Source organism: Phasianus colchicus, chromosome 38 (genome assembly GCF_987193195.1).
Source record: "Phasianus colchicus chromosome 38, bPhaCol1.hap1.1, whole genome shotgun sequence".
NCBI classification, from domain to species: domain Eukaryota; kingdom Metazoa; phylum Chordata; class Aves; order Galliformes; family Phasianidae; genus Phasianus; species Phasianus colchicus.
Window position 1 is genome coordinate 863,403 of NC_143473.1, and position 22,450 is coordinate 885,852.

Genomic DNA, 22,450 nt, shown 5'->3' on the forward strand with positions numbered 1-22,450 from the left:
TATGGGGTGATGTTGGGGTCCTATGGGGTCCCGTGGGGGAATATTGGGGTCTTATGGGGTGAGATTGGGGTCCTATGGGGTGATATGGGGGTCCTGTGGGGTCAGACTGGGGGCTATGGGGTCCTATGGGGTGATATGGGGGTCCTATGGGGTCAGACTGGGGGCTCTGGGGTCCTATGGGGTCCCGTGGGGGGATATTGGGGTCCTATGGGGGGATATTGGGGTCCTATGGGGGGCTATGGGGGGTGAGATTGGGGTCTTATGGTGTGAGGTGGGGTCCTATGGGGTGAGATTGGGGTCCTGTGGGGTGATATGGGGGTCCTGTGGGGTCAGACTGGGGGCTATGGGGTCCTATGGGGTGATATGGGGGTCCTATGGGGTGAGACTGGGGGCTGTGGGGTCCTGTGGGGTGATATGGGGGTCCTATGGGGTCAGACTGGGGGCTATGGGGTCCTATGGGGCCCCGTGGGGGGATATTGGGGTCCTATGGGGGGCTATGGGGGGTATTGGGGTCTTATGGTGTGAGGTGGGGTCCTATGGGGTGAGATTGGGGTCCTGTGGGGAGCTATGGGGGGCTATGGGGTGATATTGGGGTCCTATGTGGGGATATGGGGTCCTATGGGGTGATGTTGGGGTCCTATGGGGTCCCGTGGGGGGATATTGGGGTCTTATGGGGTGAGATTGGGGTCCTGTGGGGTGATATGGGGGTCCTATGGGGTCAGACTGGGGGCTATGGGGTCCTATGGGGTGATATGGGGGTCCTATGGGGTGAGACTGGGGGCTATGGGGTCCTGTGGGGTGATATGGGGGTCCTATGGGGTCAGACTGGGGGCTATGGGGTCCTGTGGGGTGATATGGGGGTCCTATGGGGTCAGACTGGGGGCTATGGGGTCCTATGGGGGGCTATGGGGTCCTATGGGGTGAGACTGGGGGCTATGGGGTCCTATGGGGTGATACGGGAGTCCTGTGGGGTCAGACTGGGGGCTATGGGGTCCTGTGGGGTGATATGGGGGTCCTATGGGGTCAGACTGGGGGCTATGGGGTCCTATGGGGGGCTATGGGGTCCTATGGGGTGAGATTGGGGTCCTATGCAGGGACTGGGGCCCTATGGGGGATATGGGGGGTTATGGGGTCCTGTGGGGTCCTATGGGGGGCTATGTGGTGAGATTGGGGTCGTATGGGGTCCTGTGGGGTGAGACTGGGGGCTATGGGGGGATATGGGGGTTCTATAGGGTGGTATGGGGGGCTATGGGGTGAGATTGGGGTCCTATGGGGGGCTATGGGGAAATATGTGGGGCTTTGGGGGGGATATTGGGGTCCTATGGGGTCCTGTGGGGTGAGATTGGGGTCCTATGGGGGGATATGGGGGTCCTATGGGGTGAGATTGGGGTCCTATGGGGTCCTGTGGGGGGATGTTGGGAACCTGTGGGGTCCTGTGGGATGATATTGGGGTCCTATGGGGTGAGATTGGGGTCCTATGGGGTGAAATTGGGTCCTATGGAAGGATGTTGGGGGCTATGGGGTGAGATTGGGGTCCTATGGGGGGGGGGGGGTATGGGGGTCCTATGGGGGGCTATGGGGTGAGATTGGGGTCCTATGGGGGGCTATGGGGGGTATTGGGGTCTTATGGGGTGAGATTGGGGGCATATTGGGGGATATTGGTGTCCTATGGGGGTTATTGGAATCCTATGGGGGAGAATATGGGGGTCCTATGGGGGGCTATGGGGTGAGACTGGGGGCTATGGGGCCCTATGGGGGGATATGGGGGGGTATGGGGGGTATTGGGGTCTTATGGGGTGAGATTGGGGTCCTGTGGGGGGATATTGGGGTCCTATGGGGGGATATGGGGGGGTATGGGGGATATTGGGGTCTTATGGGGTGAGGTGGGGTCCTATGGGGTGATATTGGGGTCCTATGGGGGGATATGGGGTGGTGTTGGGGTCCTATGGGGGGATATTGAGGTCCTATGGGGGTATGGGGGGCTATGGGGTGACATTGGGTTCCTATGGGGGGATATGGGGTGATGTTGGGGACCTATGGGGTCCTATGGGGGGATATTGAGGTCCTATGGGGGCTATGGGGCGATATTGGGGTCCTATGGGGGGCTATGGGGGGTATTGGTTTCTTATGGTGTGAGGTGGGGTCCTATGGGGTGAGATTGGGGTCCTGTGGGGGGATATGGGGTCCTATGGGGTGAGATTGGGGTCCTATGGAGTCCCGTGGGGGGATATTGGGGTCTTATGGGGTGAGATTGGGGTCCTATGGGGTGATATGGGGGTCCTATGGGGTGAGATTGGGGGCTATGGGGTCCTATGGGGTGATATGGGGGCCCTATGGGGTGAGATTGGGGGCTATGGGGTCCTATGGGGTGATATGGGGGTCCTATGCAGGGACTGGGGCCCTATGGGGGATATGGGGGGTTATGGGGTCCTGTGGGGTCCTATGGGGGGCTGTGTGGTGAGATTGGGGTCGTATGGGGTCCTGTGGGGTGAGACTGGGTTCTATGGGGGGATATGGGGGTCCTGCGGGGTTCTATAGGGTGGTATGGGGGGCTATGGGGTGAGATTGGGGTCCTATGGGGGGCTATGGGGAAATATGTGGGGCTTTGGGGGGGATATTGGGGTCCTATGGGGTCCTGTGGGGTGAGATTGGGGTCCTATGGGGGGATATGGGGGTCCTATGGGGTGAGATTGGGGTCCTATGGGGTGAAATTGGGTCCTATGGAGGGATGTTGGGGGCTATGGGGTGAGATTGGGGTCCTATGGGGGGCTATGGGGTGAGATTGGGGTCCTATGGGGGGCTATGGGGGGTATTGGGGTCTTATGGGGTGAGATTGGGGGCATATTGGGGGATATTGGTGTCCTATGGGGGTTATTGGAATCCTATGGGGGAGAATATGGGGGTCCTATGGGGGGCTATGGGGTGAGACTGGGGGCTATGGGGCCCTATGGGGGGATATGGGGGGGTATGGGGGGTATTGGGGTCTTATGGGGTGAGATTGGGGTCCTGTGGGGGGATATTGGGGTCCTATGGGGGGATATGGGGGGGTATGGGGGGTATTGGGGTCCTATGGGGGCTATGGGGGGCTATGGGGTGACATTGGGTTCCTATGGGGGGATATGGGGTGATGTTGGGGTCCTATGGGGTCCTATGGGGGGATATTGAGGTCCTATGGGGGGATGTTGGGGGCCATGGGGTGATATTGGGGTCCTATGGGGGGCTATGGGGGGTATTGGTTTCTTATGGTGTGAGGTGGGGTCCTATGGGGTGAGATTGGGGTCCTGTGGGGGGATATGGGGTCCTATGGGGTGATGTTGGGGTCCTTTGGGGTCCCGTGGGGGGATATTGGGGTCTTATGGGGTGCGATTGGGGTCCCATGGGGGGATATGGGGGGCTATGGGGTGATGTTGGGGTCCTATGGGGTCCTGTGGGGGGATATTGGGGTCCTATGGGGTGAGATTGGGGTCCTATGGGGGGGGGATATGGGGGTCCTATGGGGGGCTATGGGGTGATATTGGGGTCCTATGGGGGGGTATGGGGGGATATTGGGGTCTTATGGTGTGAGGTGGGGTCCTATGGGGTGATATTGGGGGATATTGGGGTCCTGTGAGGTCATATGGGGGGATATGGGGTTCTATGGGGTGAGTTGGGGTCCTATGGGGGCTATGGGGAAATATGTGGGGTTTTGGGGGGGATATTGGGGTCCTATGGGGTCCTGTGGGGTGAGACTGGGGGCTATGGGGGGCTTTGGGGTCCTGTGGGGCTGGGGGGTTTTTGGGGGGGTTGTGGGGGGTGACGCTGTCTGTGCCCCCCCCCAGTGCACCATTATGGCCGCGCCGTCATCATGTTCGGGGTGCCCTACGTCTACACGCAGAGCCACGTCCTCAAGGTGGGGGGCGGGGGGCGGGCGGGGGGCAGGTGTGGGGCGGATGTGGGGCAGATATGGGGCAGATGTGGGGCGGATGTGGGGCGGATTTGGGGCGGATGTGGGGCAGGTGTGGGGCGGATGTGGGGCGGATGTGGGGCAGATATGGGGCAGATGTGGGGCAGACATGGGGTGGATGTGGGGCAGATATGGGGCAGATATGGGGTGGATGTGGGGCAGATATGGGGCAGATGTGGGGTGGATGTGGGGCAGACATGGGGTGGATGTGGGGCAGATATGGGGGGGATGTGAGGTAGATGTGGGTCAGACATGGGGGGGATGTGGGGCAGATATGGGTGGATGTGGGGCAAACATGGGATGGGTGTGGGGCAGATATGGGGCAGATATGGGGTGGGTGTGGGGCAGATATGGGGCAGATATGGGGTGGATGTGGGGCAGATATGGGGCAGATGTGGGGCAGACATGGGGTGGATGTGGGGCAGATATGGGGCAGATATGGGGTGGATGTGGGGCAGACATGGGGTGGATGTGGGGCAGATATGGGGGGGATGTGAGGTAGATGTGGGTCAGACATGGGGGGGATGTGGGGCAGATATGGGTGGATGTGGGGCAAACATGGGATGGGTGTGGGGCAGATATGGGGCAGATATGGGGTGGGTGTGGGGCAGATATGGGGCAGATGTGAGGCAGATATGGGTGGATGTGGGGCAGATATGGGGCAGATGTGGGGTGGATGTGGGGCAGACATGGGGTGGATGTGGGGCAGGTATGGGGCAGATGTGGGGCAGACATGGGGTGGATGTGGGGCACATGTGGGGCAGATGTGGGGCAAACATGGGATGGGTGTGGGGCAGATGTGGGGCAGCCGTGGGTCAGACATGGGCTCGATGTGAGGCAGATATGGGTGGATGTGGGGCAGATGTGGGGCAGACATGGGATGGGTGTGGGGCAGACGAGGGGTGGATGTGGGGCAGTTGTAGAGCGGATGTGGGGCAGATGTGGGGCAGATATGGGGTGGATGTGGGGCAGATGTGGGGTAGCCATGGGTCAGATGTGGGGTGGATGTGGGGCAGACATGGGGTGGATGTGAGGTAGATGTGGGGTGGATGTGGGGCAGATATGGGGCAGATGTGGGGCAGACATGGGGTGGATGTGGGGCAGCCGTGGGTCAGACATGGGGCGGATGTGGGTCAGACATGGGGCGGATGTGGGGTGGATGTGGGGCAGATGTGGGGCAGACATGGGTCAGACATGGGGTGGATGTGGGGCAGATATAGGGCAGATGTGGGGCAGCCGTGGGGTGGATTTGGGGCTGATGTGGGGCAGCTGTGGGGCACGCATGAGACGCCGTGGGGAACAGCAGATCCCCCATTTATTTCTGCCCCCCAAATCTCTGTCCCCCATCTCCGCCCTCCAAGTGCTTCTGCCCCCCATCCCTGCCCTCCATCTCAGCCCCCATCTCTACCCCCTACAACTGCCCCCCACATCCACCCCCCCACATCCACCCCCCACATCCACCCCCCACATCCATCCCCCCCCTCCCACATCCCCCCCACATCCACACCCCCCACATCCACCCCCCACATCCACACCCCCCACATCCATCCTCCCCACATCCATCCCCCATATCTACCCCCCACATCTACCCCCCCTATCGACCCCCCCATATCCACCCCCCATACCCGTAACCCCCACATCCACACCCCACATCCATCCTCCCCATATCCAACCCCCCCACATCCACCCCCCCCACATCCAGCCCCCCACATCCATCCCCCCCATATCCACCCCCCCCACATCCATCCCCTATTATCCACACCCCCCACATCCATCACCCCCCATCCAACCCCCCCACATCCACACCCCCCCATGTCCACACCCCACATCCACCCCCCCACATCCATCACCCCACATCCATCCTCCCCATATCCACACCCCCCATATCCATACCCCACCCCCATCCCCCACATCCACCCCCCCATATCCACCCCCCCACATCCACCCCCCACATCCACCCCCCCATATCCATCCCCCCCATATCCACCCCCCACTTCCATCCCCCGTATCCACACCCCACATCCATCCTCCCCATATCCAACCCCCCCACATCCACCCCCCCACATCCATCCCCTATTATCCACAACCCCCACATCCATCACCCCATATCCAACCCCCCCACATCCCCCCCACATCCACCCCCCCATATCGACCCCCCCACATCCATCCCCCACATCCACCCCCCCCACATCCATCCCCCCCACATCCACCCCCCATACCTCTACCCCACATCCACCCCCCCACATCCACCCCCCCATATCGACCCCCCCACATCTATCCCCCACATCCACCCCCCCCACATCCAGCCCCCCACATCCATCACCCTCATATCCACCCCCCATACCTCCACCCCACATCCACACCCCATATCCATCCCCCCCCTCCCACATCCCCCCTACATCCATCCCCCATATCGACCCCCCCACATCCAGCCCCCCACATCCATCCCCTATATCCATACCCCCCATATCCATACCCCCCCACATCCACCCCCCTGCACCCATACCCCATATCCATCCCCCCCCTCCCTCATCCCTCCCACATCCACCCCCCACGTCCACCCCCCACATCCATCACCCCACATCCACCCCCCATATCCACCCCCCATATCCACCCCCCCCACATCCACACCCCACATCCATCCCCCCCACCCCCACCCCCCCCCCCCACCCCCCATGACCGGTGCCCCCCGCCCCCCAGGCGCGGCTGCAGTACCTGCGGGAGCACCTCCAGCTGCGGGAGAACGACTTCCTCACCTTCGACGCCATGCGGCACTCGGCGCAGTGCGTGGGGCGGGCGCTGCGCGGCAAGACCGACTACGGCATCATGGTGTTCGCCGACAAGGTGGGACCCACGGCCACCCATAGGACCCATAGGGACCCATAGGGAGCCATAGGGACCCATAGGGAGCCATAGGGACCCAAAGAGATCCATAGGACCCATAGGGAGCCATAGGGACCCATAGGGAGCCATAGGGACCCAAAGAGATCCATAGGACCCATAGGGAGCCATAGGGACCCATAGGACCCATAGGGAGCCATAGGGAGCCATAGGGACCCATGGACACCCATAGGACCCATAGGGAGCCATAGGGACCCATAGAGACCCATAGGACCCATAGGGAGCCATAGGGAGCCATAGGGACCCATGGAGACCCATAGAGACCCATAGGGACCCATAGGACACATAGGGAGCCATAGGGAGCCATAGGGACCCATAGAAACCCATAGGGACCCATAGGGACCCATAGGACCCATAGGGAGCCATAGGGACCCATAGGGACCTATGGAGACCCATAGAGACCCATAGGGACCCATAGGGACCCATAGGGACCCATAGGACACATAGGGAGCCATAGGGACCCATAGGGACCCATAGAAACCCATAGGGACCCATAGAGACCCATAGGACCCATAGGGACCCATAGGGACCCATAGGGACCCATAGAAACCCATAGGGACCCATAGAGATCCATAGGACCCATAGGGAGCCATAGAGATCCATAGGACCCATAGGGAGCCATAGGGACCCATAGAGATACATTCAGACCCATAGGGACCCATAGAGACCCATAGAACTCATAGGGAGCCATAGAGACCCATAGAGACCCATAGAGATGCATAGGGACCCATATTGACCCATAGAGACCCATAAGGACCCATAGAGACCCATAGGGAGCCATAGGGAACCATAGGGACCCGTAGGGACCCATAGAACCCATAGAGACCCATAGGGACCCCCAGACCCCACAGGGCGCAGTGCGTGGGGCGGGCGCTGCGCGGCAAGACCGACTACGGCATCGTGGTGTTTGCTGACAAGGTCAGGGCCCATAGAGACCCATAGGACCCATAGGGACCCATAGGGACACATAGGGAGTCATAGGGACCCATAGAGACCCATAGGGAGCCATAGTGACCCATAGAGACCCATAGGGACATATAGTGACCCATAGAGACCCATAGCGACCCATAGGGACCCATAGGGACCCATAGAGACCCATAGGGACCCATAGGGACCCATGGAGACCCATAGGGACCCATAGAGACCCATAGGGAACCATAGAGACCCATAGAGACCCATAGAGACCCATAGGGGCCCATGGAGACCCATAGGGACCCATAGGGAGCCATAGGGACCCATGGACACCCATAGGACCCATAGGGAGCCATAGGGAGCCATAGGACCCATAGGGAGCCATAGGGACCCATAGGACCCATAGAGACCCATAGGGACCCATAGAGACCCATAGAGACCCATAGGGACCCATAGGGACCCATGGAGACCCATAGAGACCCATAGAGACCCATAGGGAACCATAGAGACCCATAGAGACCCATAGAGACCCATAGGGGCCCATGGAGACCCATAGGGACCCATAGGGACCCAGAGGACCCATAGGGAGCCATAGGGACCCATAGGGACCTATGGAGACCCATAGAGACCCATAGGGACCCATAGGGACCCATAGGACACATAGGGAGCCATAGGGACCCATAGGGACCCATAGAAACCCATAGGGACCCATAGAGACCCATAGGACCCATAGGGAGCCATAGGGACCCATAGGGACCCATAGAAACCCATAGGGACCCATAGAGACCCATAGCGACCCATAGAGACCCATGGAGACCCATAGGGACCCATAGGGACCCATGGAGACCCATAGAGACCCATAGAGACTCATAGAGACCCATATTGACCCATAGGGACCCATAGGGACCCATAGGGACCCATAGAGACACATAGAGACCCATAGGGAGCCATAGGGACCCATAGAACCCATAGAGACCCATAGGGACCCATAGAGACCCATAGGGAGCCCCAGACCCCACAGGGCGCAGTGCGTGGGGCGGGCGCTGCGCGGCAAGACCGACTACGGCATCGTGGTGTTCGCCGACAAGGTCAGGGCCCACGGCCACCCATAGGACCCATAGGGACCCATAGGGAGCCATAGGGAGCCATAGAACCCGTAGGGAGCCATAGGGACCCATACAGACCCATGGAGACCCATAGAGACCCATAGAGACTCATAGAGACCCATAGAGACCCATAGAGACCCATAGGGAACCATAGTGACCCATAGAGACCCATAGGGAGCCATAGGGACCCATAGGGACCCATAGAAACCCATAGGGACCCATAGAGACCCATAGGACCCATAGGGACCCATAGGGACACATAGAGATACATTCAGACCCATAGCGACCCATAGGACCCATAGGGAGCCATAGGGAGCCATAGGGACCCATAGAAACCCATAGGGACCCATAGAGACCCATAGAGACCCATAGGACCCATAGGGAGCCATAGGGACCCATAGAGATACATTCAGACCCATAGGGACCCATAGCGACCCATAGGGACCCATAGAGACCCATAGGGACCCAATCAGACCCATGGAGACCCATAGAGACCCATAGGGACCCATAGGGACCCATAGGACCCATAGGGAGCCATAGGGACCCATAGAGACCCATAGGGACCCAATCAGACCCATGGAGACCCATAGAGACCCATAGGGACCCATAGGGACCCATAGGACCCATAGGGAGCCATAGGGACCCATAGAGACCCATAGAGACCCATAGGGACCCATAGAGACCCATAGAGACCCATAGCGACCCATTGAGACCCATAGGGACACATAGAGACCCATGGAGACCCATAGGGACCCATAGGGAGCCATAGGGACCCATAGGGACCCATAGAAACCCATAGGGACCCATAGAGACCCATAGAGACTCATAGAGACCCATGGAGACCCATAGGGACCCATAGAGACCCATAGGGACCCATAGAGACCCATAGGACCCATAGGGACCCATAGGGACACATAGAGATACATTCAGACCCATAGCGACCCATAGGACCCATAGGGAGCCATAGGGAGCCATAGGGACCCATAGAAACCCATAGGGACCCATAGAGACCCATAGAGACCCATAGGACCCATAGGGAGCCATAGGGACCCATAGAGATACATTCAGACCCATAGGGACCCATAGCGACCCATACGGACCCATAGAGACCCATAGGGACCCAATCAGACCCATGGAGACCCATAGAGACCCATAGGGACCCATAGGGACCCATAGGACCCATAGGGAGCCATAGGGACCCATAGAGACCCATAGGGACCCAATCAGACCCATGGAGACCCATAGAGACCCATAGGGACCCATAGGGACCCATAGGACCCATAGGGAGCCATAGGGACCCATAGAGACCCATAGAGACCCATAGGGACCCATAGAGACCCATAGAGACCCATAGCGACCCATTGAGACCCATAGGGACACATAGAGACCCATGGAGACCCATAGGACCCATAGGGAGCCATAGGGACCCATAGAGACCCATAGGGACCCAATCAGACCCATAGAGACCCATAGAGACCCATAGGGACCCATAGGGACCCATAGGACCCATAGGGAGCCATAGGGACCCATAGAGACCCATAGAGACCCATAGGGACCCATAGAGACCCATAGAGACCCATAGCGACCCATTGAGACCCATAGGGACACATAGAGACCCATGGAGACCCATAGGGACCCATAGGGAGCCATAGGGACTCATAGAGACCCATAGAGACCCATAGAGACTCATAGAGACCCATGGAGACCCATAGGGACCCATAGAGACCCATAGGGACCCATAGAGACCCATAGGACCCATAGGGACCCATAGGGACACATAGAGATACATTCAGACCCATAGCGACCCATAGGACCCATAGGGAGCCATAGGGAGCCATAGGGACCCATAGAAACCCATAGGGACCCATAGAGACCCATAGAGACCCATAGGACCCATAGGGAGCCATAGGGACCCATAGAGATACATTCAGACCCATAGGGACCCATAGCGACCCATAGGGACCCATAGAGACCCATAGGGACCCAATCAGACCCATGGAGACCCATAGAGACCCATAGGGACCCATAGGGACCCATAGGACCCATAGGGAGCCATAGGGACCCATAGAGACCCATAGAGACCCATAGGGACCCATAGAGACCCATAGAGACCCATAGCGACCCATTGAGACCCATAGGGACACATAGAGACCCATGGAGACCCATAGGGACCCATAGGGAGCCATAGGGACCCATAGGGACCCATAGAAACCCATAGGGACCCATAGAGACCCATAGAGACTCATAGAGACCCATGGAGACCCATAGGGACCCATAGAGACCCATAGAATCTCATGGAGACCCATTGTGACCCATAGCGCCCCTCCCCCCCCCCATGCTGCCCCCCCCAATGACCCTCCCCCAATTTATACCTCCCCATTATTCCCCCCAATTAACGCCCCCCCCCAATTAATGACCCCCTCCCCCCCAATTAACTAATTAATTAATTCACCCCCCCCCCAGCCTTTTTCCCCGTCAGACAAGCGCTGCCGGCTGACACCCCCCCAACCCCCTAACGAACCCCGTAATTACCCCCCCCAATTAATACCCCCCAATTAATGACCCCCACCCCAACTAATGACCCCCTCCAATTAACGACCCCCCTAATTAATGCCCCCCTAATTAAAGACCTCCCATAGCAGCCCCCCATATCAACCCCCACCAAAATGACCCCCCATAATAACGCCTCCCCCAATTCATCCCCCCCTAATTAATAACCCCCAATTAAAGACCCCCCAATTATTGACCCCCACCCCAACTAACGACCCCCTCCAATTAACGACCCCCCTAATTAATGCCCCCCTAATTAAAGACCTCCCATAGCAGCCCCCCATATCGACCCCCACCATAATGACCCCTATAATAACGCCTCCCCCAATTCATCCCCCCCAATTAATACCCCCATTAATGACCCCCCCAATTAAAGACCCCCCAATTAATAACCCCCACCCCAACTAATGACCCCCTCCAATTAACGAGCCCCCTAATTAACGCCCCCCCATACTGATACCCCTCCCAATAATCCCTTCCCATAATGACCCCCATAATAACGCCTCCCCCAATTCATCCCCCCCAATTAATACCCCCATTAATGACGCCCCCAATTAAAGACCCCCCAGTTAATGACCCCCACCCCAACTATTGACCCCCTCCAATTAACGACCCCCCTAATTAATGTCCCTTCTAATTAATGACCCCCCATAACACCCCTCCATACTGACCCTCCCCCATAATGGCCCCCATAATAACGCCTCCCCCAATTCATCCCCCCAATTAATACCCCCAATTAAAGACCCCCCAATTAAAGACCCCCCAGTTAATGACCCCCACCCCAATTAATTACCTCCTCCAATTAACGACCCCCCTAATTAATGACCTCCCATAGCAGCCCCCCATATCGACCCCCACCATACTGACCCCCCATAATAACGCCTCCCCCAATTCATCCCCCCCAATTAATACCCCCCAATTAAAGACCCCCCAATTAATCACCCCCACCCCAACTAATGACCCCCTCCAATTAACGACCCCCCTAATTAATGTCCCTTCTAATTAATGACCCCCCATGACACCCCTCCATACTGACCCCCTCATAACGCCCCCCCATAACGACCCCCTTTAATAACCCTCCCTCATTATTCCCCCCCGATTTATCCCCCCCATAATAAAGCCCCCCCAATTACTGACCCCCCCCCCCTAATTAACCAATTAACTAATTACCCCCAGCGCTTCTCCCGCTCCGACAAGCGCTGCCACCCCCCATATCGACCCCCCATAATAACCCTCCCCCATCATTACCCCCCAATTTATCCCCCCCATAATAAAGCCCCCCCAATTTCTGACCCCCCCCCCTAATTAACCAATTAACTAATTACCCCCAGCGCTTCTCCCGCTCCGACAAGCGCTGCCGGCTGCCGCTGTGGCTGCAGTCCCACCTGCTGCCCTCCAACCTCAACCTGACGGTGGACGAGGCGGTGCAGGTGGCCAAGCACTTCCTGCGCCAGATGGCCCAGCCCTTCCGCAAGGTGACCTCTGACCCCTGACCCCTGACCTCTCACCCCTGACCCCGCGACCCCCGGGACCCCGTGGGGATCCCTCTCAACCCCCCCCCCCCCACCTTGAGTTCGGAACCCTGAGCCCCGTTTGCCCTGTGAGCCCTGTGACCTCTTGACCTCGACCCCGTGACCCCTGTGACCTCGACCCTGTGACCCCCTTGACCCCAAACCTGTGACCCCTGACCCCTGTGACCCCAGTGACCCCTGACCCGTGTGAGCCGTTGACCTCAACCCCGTGACCCCTGTGACCTCGACCCTGTGACCCCCGTGACCCCAAACCTGTGACCCCTGACCCCTGTGACCCCTGACCCCTGTGACCCCAGTGACCCCTGACCCATGTGAGCCGTTGACCTCAACCCCGTGACCCCTGTGACCTCGACCCTGTGACCCCCGTGACCCCAAACCTGTGACCCCTGACCCCTGTGACCCCTGACCCCTGTGACCCCAGTGACCCCTGACCTGTGTGAGCCCTTGACCTCGACCCCGTGACCCCTGTGACCTCGACCCTGTGACCCCCGTGACCCCAAACCTGTGACCCCTGTGACCCCTGTGAACCCAGTGACCCCTGACCCGTGTGAGCCGTTGACCTCAACCCCGTGACCCCTGTGACCTCGACCCTGTGACCCCCGTGACCCCAAACCTGTGACCCCTGTGACCCCTGACTCCTGTGACCCCTGTGACCCCTGACCCGTGTGAGCCCGTGACCCCTGTGACCTCTTGACCTCAACCGCGTCACCCCTGAGACCCCTGTGACCCCAAACCTGTGACCCCTATGACCCCTCTGACCCCTGTGACCCCAACCCTGTGACCCCTGTGACCTCTTGACCTCGACCTCGTGACCCCTGTGACCTCGACCCTGTGACCTTTGGGACCCCTGTGACCCCAAACCTGTGACCCCTATGGCCCCTGTGACCCCAGACCCCTGTGACCCCTGTGACCTCTGGGAGCCCTGTGACCTTTGGGACCCCTTGACCTCGACCCCGTGACTCTTGGGACCTCTGCGACCCCTGTGACCTCGACCCTGTGACCCTTGAGACCCCCGTGACCCCAAACCTGTGACTGCTGACCCCTGTGACCTCTTGACCTCAACCCTGGGACCTCTGGGACCCTTGTGACCCCTGACCCCTGTGACCTCTGGGACCCCTTGACTTCGACCCTATGACCCTTGTGACCCCTGTGACCCTTGACACCTGAGACCCCTGGGACCCCAATCCTGAGACCCCTGTGACCCCTGTGACCTCTGTGACCTCTGGGAGCCCTGTGACCTCTGTGACCTCTTGACCTCAGCCCTGTGACTCTTGAGATACCTGTGACCCCTGACCCCTGTGACCCCTGTAACCTCTTGATCCCCGTAACCCGTTGACCTCTGGGACCCCTTGACTTCGACCCTATGACCCCTGTGACCTTGACTCTGTGACCCCTGTGACCCCAATCCTGTGACCCGAGACCCCTGTGACCCCTATGACCCCTTGACCTCGACCCTGTGACTGCTGGGATCCCTTGACCTTGACCCTGTGACCCCTGTGACCCCAACCCGGTGACTCCTATGACTCCTCTGACCCCTGTGACCCCTGACCCCTGTGACCCTTGTGACCTCTGACCCCTGTGACCCTTGTGACCCCAACCCTGTGACCTCTGGGAGCCCTGGGACCACTGGGACGCCTTGACCTCAACTCTGGAACCCCTGGGACCCTTTGACCTCGACCCTGTGACCCCTATGACCCCAACCCTGTGACTCCAATGACTGCTGTGACCCCTGACCCCCGTGACCTCTTGACCTCCACCCTGTGACCCCTGTGACCCCTGTGACCTCTGTGACCCCTACTCTGGGACCCCTGTGACCCCAACACTGGGCTCCCTGTGACCTTATGACCTCGATCCCGTGACCCCTATGATTTTGACCCTGTGACCCATGTGACCTCTGACCCCTTTGACCCCTGACCCGGTATTATCTGACTCCCACGCCCCCCAACCACAGTGACCCCTAACCCCACGACCCCGTGACCCTTGACCCCTGCGACCTCTGACCCGTGACCCACGATCACATGACCTCCGACCCCATGATCCCTGACCACTGTGACCCCGTGACCCCCTGTAACCCGTGATCCCTTCTTGTGACCCTTGATCCCACGTGACCCCCGGCCCCGCGTGACCCCTGACCCCGTGACCTTTGACCCCGTGACCTTTGACCCCCCAGGAGGAGCAGCTGGGGCTGTCGCTGCTGACCTGGGAGCAGCTGCAGACACAGGAGGTGCAGCAGCGCCTCAACGACATCGCCCAGCATGCGTGAGGTGGGGGGGGGGCTGGGGGGGCTCGGGGGGGGCGGAGGGGGGGGGCTGGGGGTCTTGGGGGGGGTCCTATGGGGGTCCTGGGGGGGGACCTGTGGGGGGCTTGGGGGGAACTGGGGTTCCGTGGGGGTCCTGGGGGGGCACAGGGGTCAGAAGGGGGTCATGGGGGGGTCCTATGGGCACAGGGGGGCTGGGGGTCTTGGGGAGGGGGCTGGGGGGGTCATGGGGGGAACTGAGGGTCTTGGGGGGGTCCCATGGGGGTCCTATGGGGCAGGGGGGGGAACTGGGGATATTGGGGAGGGGTCCTACACAGGGGGAGCTTGGGGTCTTGGGAGGGTCCTGGGGGGGGACCTGTGGGGGTCTTGGGGGGAGCTGGGGGTCCTGGGGGGGCACAGGGGGGGTTGGGGTTCTTGGGGGGAGGGGCCTGGGGGCGTCATGGGGGGGGTTGGGGGTCGTGGGGGGGGTTCCTATGGGGGTCCTGGGGGGCGCAGGGGGGGCTGGGGGTCTTGGGGGGGGGACTGGGGGGGTCCTGGGGGGAACCTGTGGGGGCCTTGGGGGGAGCTGGGGGTCCTGGGGGGGGGTTCTATGGGGGTCCTGGGGGGGCACGGGGGTCAGAAGGGATCATGGGGGGGTCCTATGGGCACAGGGGGGGAGCTGGGGGTCTTGGGGAGGGGGCTGGGGGGGTCATGGGGGGAACCGAGGGTCTTGGGGGGGTCCTATGGGGGTCCTGTGGGGCAGGGGGGGGAACTGGGGATATTGGGGAGGGGTCCTACGGGGGTCCTGGGGGGGCACAGGGGGTGTTGGGGTTCTTGGGGGGAGGGGCCTGGGGGGGTCTGGGGGGAACTGGGGGTCTTGGGGGGGGGGTCCTTTGGGGGTCCTGGGGGGCGCAGGGGGGGCTGGGGGGGTCATGTGGGGAACTGAGGGTCTTGGGGGGTCCTGGGGGGGACCTGTGGGGGTCTTGGGGGGAGCTGGGGGTCCTGGAGGGGGTTCTATGGGGGTCCTGGGGGGGCACAGGCGTCAGAAGGGGGTCATGGGGGGGTCCTATGGGCACGGGGGGGCTGGGGGTCTTGGGGAGGGGGCTGGGGGGGTCATTGGGGGAGCTGGGGGTCCTGGGGGGGTCCTGGGGGGCACAGGGAGGTCTGGGGGTCTTGGGGGGGGGGGGCTGGGGGGGTCATGGGGGGAACTGGGGGTCTTGGGGGGTCCGGAGGGGTCCTATGGGGGTCCTGGGGGGCGTAGGGGGGGCTGGGGAGGTCATGGGGGGAACTGGGGGTCTTGGGGGGGGCTGGGGGTCCTGGGGGGGCACAGGGGTCATAGGGGGGCCCTGGGGGGGTCCTATGGGGCACGGGGAGGAGGGTGGGGGTCTTTGGGGGGCACGGGGGGGGCACAGAGGGGGGCTGGAGGTCTTGGGGGGGGTCCTATGGGGGTCCTGGGGGGGGACCTGTGGGGGGCTTGGGGGGAACTGGGGTTCTGTGGGGGTCCTGGGGGGGCACGGGGGTCAGAAGGGGGTCATGGGGAGGGGGCTGGGGGGGTCATTGGGGGAGCTGGGGGTCCTGGGGGGGTCCTATGGGGGTCTTGGGGGGCGTAGGGGGGGGGACTGGGGGGGTCCTGGGGGGAACCTGTGGGGGTCTTGGGGGGAGCTGGGGGTCATGGGGGGGGTTCTATGGGGGTCCTGGGGGGGTCCTGTGGGCACACCGGGGGGCTGGGGGTCTTGGGGGGTCATGGGGGGGGGTTGGGGCTCGTGGGGGGGTCCTATGGGGGTCCTGGGGGGGCTTACGGGGACACGGGGGGTTGGGGGTCTTGGGGAGGGTCTTGAGGGGAGGGGCCTGGGGGGGTCATGGGGGGAACTGGGGGTCTTGGGGGGGGTCCTAAGGGGGTCCTGGGGGGCGCAGGGGGGGCTGGGGGTCTTGGGGGGGGGGGCTGGGGAGGTCATGGGGGGAACTGGGGGTCTTGGGGGGGGCTGGGGGTCCTGGGGGGGCACAGGGGTCATAGGGGGGCCCTGGGGGGGTCCTATGGGGCACGGGGAGGAGGGTGGGGGTCTTTGGGGGGCACAGGGGGGGGTTGGGAGTCCTGGGGGGGTCCAATGGGGGTCCTGGGGGGCGACCTGTTGGGGTCCTGGGGGGTGTAGGGGGGGCTGGGGGTCTTGGGGGGGGGACTGGGGGGGTCCTGGGGGGAACCTGTGGGGGTCATGGGGGGGAGCTGGGGGTCCTGGGGGGGTCCTATGGGCACACGGGGGGGCTGGGGGTCTTGGGGGGTCATGGGGGGGGGTTGGGGGTCGTGGGGGGGTCCTATGGCGGTCCTGGGGGGTCTTACGGGGACACAGGGGGGGTTGGGGGTCTTGGGGAGGGTCCTGGGGGGGTCCTGTGGGGGTCTTGGGGGGAGCTGGGGGTCCTGGAGGGGCACAGGGGGGGGTTGGGGTTCTTGGGGGGAGGGGCCTGGGGGGGCCTGGGGGGAACTGGGGGTCTTGGGGGGGTCCTTTGGGGGTCCTGGGGGGCGCAGGGGGGACTGGGGGTCTTGGGGGGTCATGGGGAGGGTTGGGGGTCCTGGGGGGCGCAGGGAGGGCTGGGGTTCTTGGGGGGGGGGTCATGGGGGGGAACTGAGGGTCTTGGGGGGGTCCTATGGGGGTCCTATGGGGCAGGGGGGGAAACTGAGGATATTGGGGGGGGTCCTACGGGGGTCCTGGGGGGGGGCACAGGGAGGACTGGGGGTCTGGGGGGGGTCCTGGGGGGCACAGGAGGAGCTGGGGGTCCTATGGGGGTTCTGGGGGGGATCTATGGGGGTCTTGGGGGGGGTCCTGGGGGGAGACGTATGGGGGTCTTGGGGGGGCATAGGGGGGGTTGGGGGTCGTGGGGGGGTCCTATGGGGGTCCTGGGGGGGCACAGGGGTCATAGGGGGACACTGGGGGGGTTCTGTGGGGCACAGGGTGGGGGCTGGGGGTCTTGGGGGGTCATGGGGGGGGGTTGGGGGTCCTGGGGGGCACAGGGGGGTCTGAGGGTCTTGGGGGGGGGGTGGGGGGGTCCTGGGGGGAACCTGTGGGGGTCTTGGGGGGAGCTGGGGGTCCTGGGGGGCACAGGGGGGGTTGGGGTTCTTCGGGGGAGGGGCTTGGGGGGGTCATGGGGGGGGTTGGGGGTCGTGGGGGGGGGGTCCTATGGGGGTCCTGGGGGGGCACAGGGGGGGCTGGGGGTCTTGGGGGGGGGGGTTCTATGGGGTCCTGGGCGGTTTGGGGTCATGGGGGGGGTCCTGGGGGGTCTTATGGGGGTTTTGGGGGGGGGTCTTATGGGGTCTTATGGGGAAATGGGGGCAGAACTGGGGGGCTTGGGGGGGGTCGCAGGGGGAGCTGGGGGTTTTGGGGGATCCTGTGGGGTTTTATGGGATCCTGTGGGGTCCTGTGGGGTTTTATGGGGGGAGTCCTATGGGGGTCTTATGGGGGAGATTCTATGGGGTCTTATGGGATCCTATGGGGTTTTTATGGGGGAGTCCAATGGGGGTCTTATGGGGTTTCTTATAGGATTGCTAGGAGGGTCCTATGGGGTCCTGTGGGTCCTATGGGATTTTTATGGGGGGAGTCCAGTGGGGATCCTATGGGGTTTCTATGGGGTCCTATGGGTGTTGTATGGGGGGAGTCTTATGGGGGTCTTACGGGGTCCTATGGGGATCTTATGGGATCCTATGCGGTCCTATGGGGTTCCTATGGGGTCCTGTGGGGTCCTATGGGGTTCCTATAGGGTCCTATGGGATCCTATGGGGTTCCCATAGGGTCCTATGGGTGTTTTATGGGGGGAGTCCTATGGGGGTCTTATGGGGTCTTATGGGATCCTATGGGGTCCTATGGGAGGGGTCCTATGGGATCTTATGGGGGTTTTATGGGGGTCCTATGGGGTCCTATGGGATCCTATGGGGTTTCCATGGAGTCCTATGGGGGTCCTATGGGGTTTCTATGGGGTTCTATAGGTGTTCTATGGGGGCAGTCCTATGGGGTCCTATGGGGTTTTTATGGGGGAGTCCAGTGTGGGTCCTATGGGTTCTTATGGGATTCTATGGGGGTCCTATGGGATCTTGTGGGATCCTATGGGGTTCCTGTGGGGTCTTATGGGGTCCTATGGGGCTTCTGTGTTGTCTTATGGGGTCTTATGGTGTCTTATGGGTCCTGTGGGGTTCCTATGGGGTCCTATGGGATTTCTATGGGGTCCTAAGGGTGTTGTATGGGGGGGAGTCCTATGGGGGTCTTATGGGGTCTTATGGGATCCTATGGGGTCCTATGGGAGGGGTCCTATGGGATCTTATGGGGGTTTTATGGGGGTCCTATGGGATCCTATGGGATCCTATGGGGTCCTGTGGGGTCCTATGGGGTTTCCATGGAGTCCTATGGGGGTCCTATGGGGTTTCTATGGGGTTCTATAGGTGTTCTATGGGGGCAGTCCTATGGGGTCCTATGGGGTTTTTATGGGGGAGTCCAATGGGGGTCCTATGGGGTTCTTATGGGATTCCTATGGGGGTCCTATGGGGTCCTATGGTGTCTTATGGCGTCTTATAGGGTTTCTATAGGATCCTATGGGGTTTCTATGGGGTGAGTCCTATGGGGTCTTATGGGGTCTTATGGGATCTTATGGGGTTCCTATGGGGTCTTATGGGATCCTATGGGGTCTGACTTTGGGACTTGACCCCACAGGGATCCGGAGCCACTTGGATGGGATCCACAGCGGGACCGGATTGGACCCACAGATGTGGGGCAGGGTGGGGGGGTGGGGGGGGGGACCGGGAGACCCATAGATTCCCCCCCATCCCCCCCACAAATCTATGGGGCGGGACCTCATCCCCCCCAACCCCAAATCTATGGGGCAGGACCTGACCCCAAATCTATGGGGCAGAACCTCACTCCCCCCCCACCAACCCCAAATCTATGGGGCAGGACCTGACCCTAAATCTATGGGGCGGGACCTGACCTCCCCCAACCCCAAATCTATGGGGCAGGACCTGACCCTAAATCTATGGGGCAGGACCAGACCCCCTCCCCAACCCCAAATCTGTGGGGCAGAACCTGACCCCAAATCTATGGGGCCAAACCTGACCCCCTTCTCCCCCCCCCCCCCAGACATCTGTGGGGTGAGCTATGGGGCCCCACATCTATGGGGCAGAACCTGGCCCCACCCCACCCCAAATCTATGGGGTGGGATCTGACACCCCCCCCCCCCCCCCCCCAAAACCCAAATCTATGGGGCAGGACAAGACCCCCCCCTCCACCTCACATCTATGGGGTAGAACCTGACCCCCCCAATCCCAAATCTATGGGGCAGAATCTGACCCCAAATCTATGGGGCCAAACCTGACCCCCTTCTCCGCCCCCCCCCAGACATCTATGGGGTGAGCTATGGGGCCCCACATCTATGGGGCAGAACCTGACCCCCCCAACCCCAAATCTATGGGGTGGGATCAGACCCCCCCCTCCACCTCACATCTATGGGGCAGAACCTGACCCCCCCAACCCCAAATCTATGGGGCGGGACCTGACCCCAAATTTATGGGGCCAAACCTGATCCCCTTTCCCCCCCCTCAGACATCTGTGGGGTGAGCTATGGGGCCCCACATCTATGGGGCAGAACCTGACCCCCCCCACCCCAAATCTATGGGGTGGGATCTGACCCCCCCCCCCCAAAACCCAAATCTATGGGGCAGGATCAGACCCCCTCTCCACCCCACATCTATAGGGTGGGACCTGACCCCCCCCAACCCCAAATCTATGGGGCAGGACCTGACTCCCCCCCAACAGACCCCAAAATAAAGCTGCTGCTGCCCCATAAGTGCTGCGTGTGAACTGTGGGGTCGGGGGGGTTGGGGGGGGTCAAATATGGGGGGTTATGGGGTTGGGGGGGGGGGTCGTTGGGGTCCCAAAGGGAGACAATGGGGTCCCAGAAATCCCAGTTTTCTCCCCCCAAAATTTCCTCCAGAAATGTAGAGACCAGAGACCCCATAAGGACCCACAGCCCGAGGCTCCGCACAGAAACCCCATAAAAACCCCATAAAGACACCACCCTATATTCCCCCATATGCCCTTATAGCCCCCCCCCCTTATATCCCCCTATACGCTCCCCATATCCCCCATATCCCCTATATTCCCCTATATCCACTCCTATCCCCCTTATAACCTCTCAAGTCCCCCCACGGCATCCTACGTTCCCCCAAATCCCCCATATCCCCCCCCATATCCCCCAAATCCCCTATATCCCCCCCTATATCCCCTAAATCACCTCTATCCCCCGTATCTGCCCACAGCACCCTATATCCCCCATATTCCTCTGTATCCCCCCATATCTCCCCCATATCCCCCCCATATCCTATAAATCCCCCCATATTCCCCTATATCGCCCCATATCTCCCCCATATCCCCTATATCCCTCCCCCATATCCTATAAATCCCCCCATATCCCCCCATTATCTCCCCCATATCCCCTATATCCCCCCCATATCCTTCTTATCCCTTAAATCCCCCATATCCCCCCTTATCCCCAATATCGTCCCATATCCTCCCCATATCCCCCCCATATTCACCCCATATCCCCTATATGCCCCCCATCTCCCCCCATATCCCCTATATGGCCCCCATCTCCCCCTTTTTTCCCCCCCACATCCTCTATATGGCCCCCATTTCCCCTCCATATCCCCTAAATGCCCCCCATCTCCCCCCTATATGGCCCCCATATCTCCATCGCCCCCCTATATCCCCCCCATATCCTCTATACTCCCCCATATCCCCTATATCCCCCCTATATATCCCTATATCCCCCATATCTCCCCCCTATATTCCCCATATCCCCTATATGCCCCCCATCTCCCCCTATATCCCCTATACGGCCCCATATCCCCCTTTTTTTCCCCCCATATCCCCTATATGCCCATTTCCCCCCTATATCCCCCCTATATCCTCTATACTCCCCCATATCCCCCCTATATATCCCTATATCCCCCATATCCCCTATATGCCCCCATCTCCCCCCATATCCCCTATATGGCCCCCATCTCCCCCTTTTTTCCCCCCCATATCCTCTATATGGCCCCCATTTCCCCCCCATATCCCCTATATGGCCCCATCTGCCCCCCATCTCCCCCCTATATCCCCCCATATCCCCCATATCCCCCCATATCCCCTCTATCCCCCCTATATATCCCTATATCCCCCATACCCCCCCACATCCCCCTATAATCCCCCCATACCACCCCATATCCCTTACCCCCCGTATCAGGACCCTATAA

General features: G+C 60.9%; 1 protein-coding gene across 2 annotated transcripts in view; it reads left to right on the top strand.

Annotated features, from left to right (window-relative positions):
* Positions 1 to 20,255, top strand: part of ERCC2 (ERCC excision repair 2, TFIIH core complex helicase subunit) — a 64,630-nt gene extending 44,375 nt beyond the window's left edge. The window contains exons 20-24 of one of the 2 annotated variants that reach the window (XM_090129814.1): positions 3,819 to 3,889; positions 6,644 to 6,787; positions 12,744 to 12,887; positions 15,115 to 15,208; positions 19,872 to 20,254. In XM_090129814.1, the coding sequence (XP_089985940.1) occupies positions 3,819 to 3,889; positions 6,644 to 6,787; positions 12,744 to 12,887; positions 15,115 to 15,207 (452 nt within the window). In that variant the 3' untranslated portion in view covers position 15,208; positions 19,872 to 20,254. Of the gene's footprint in view, positions 1 to 3,818; positions 3,890 to 6,643; positions 6,788 to 12,743; positions 12,888 to 15,114; positions 15,209 to 19,871 lie in introns of both variants that reach the window. The other variant, XM_090129815.1, reaches the window with a different exon arrangement.
* Positions 20,256 to 22,450: the final 2,195 nt, after the last annotated feature.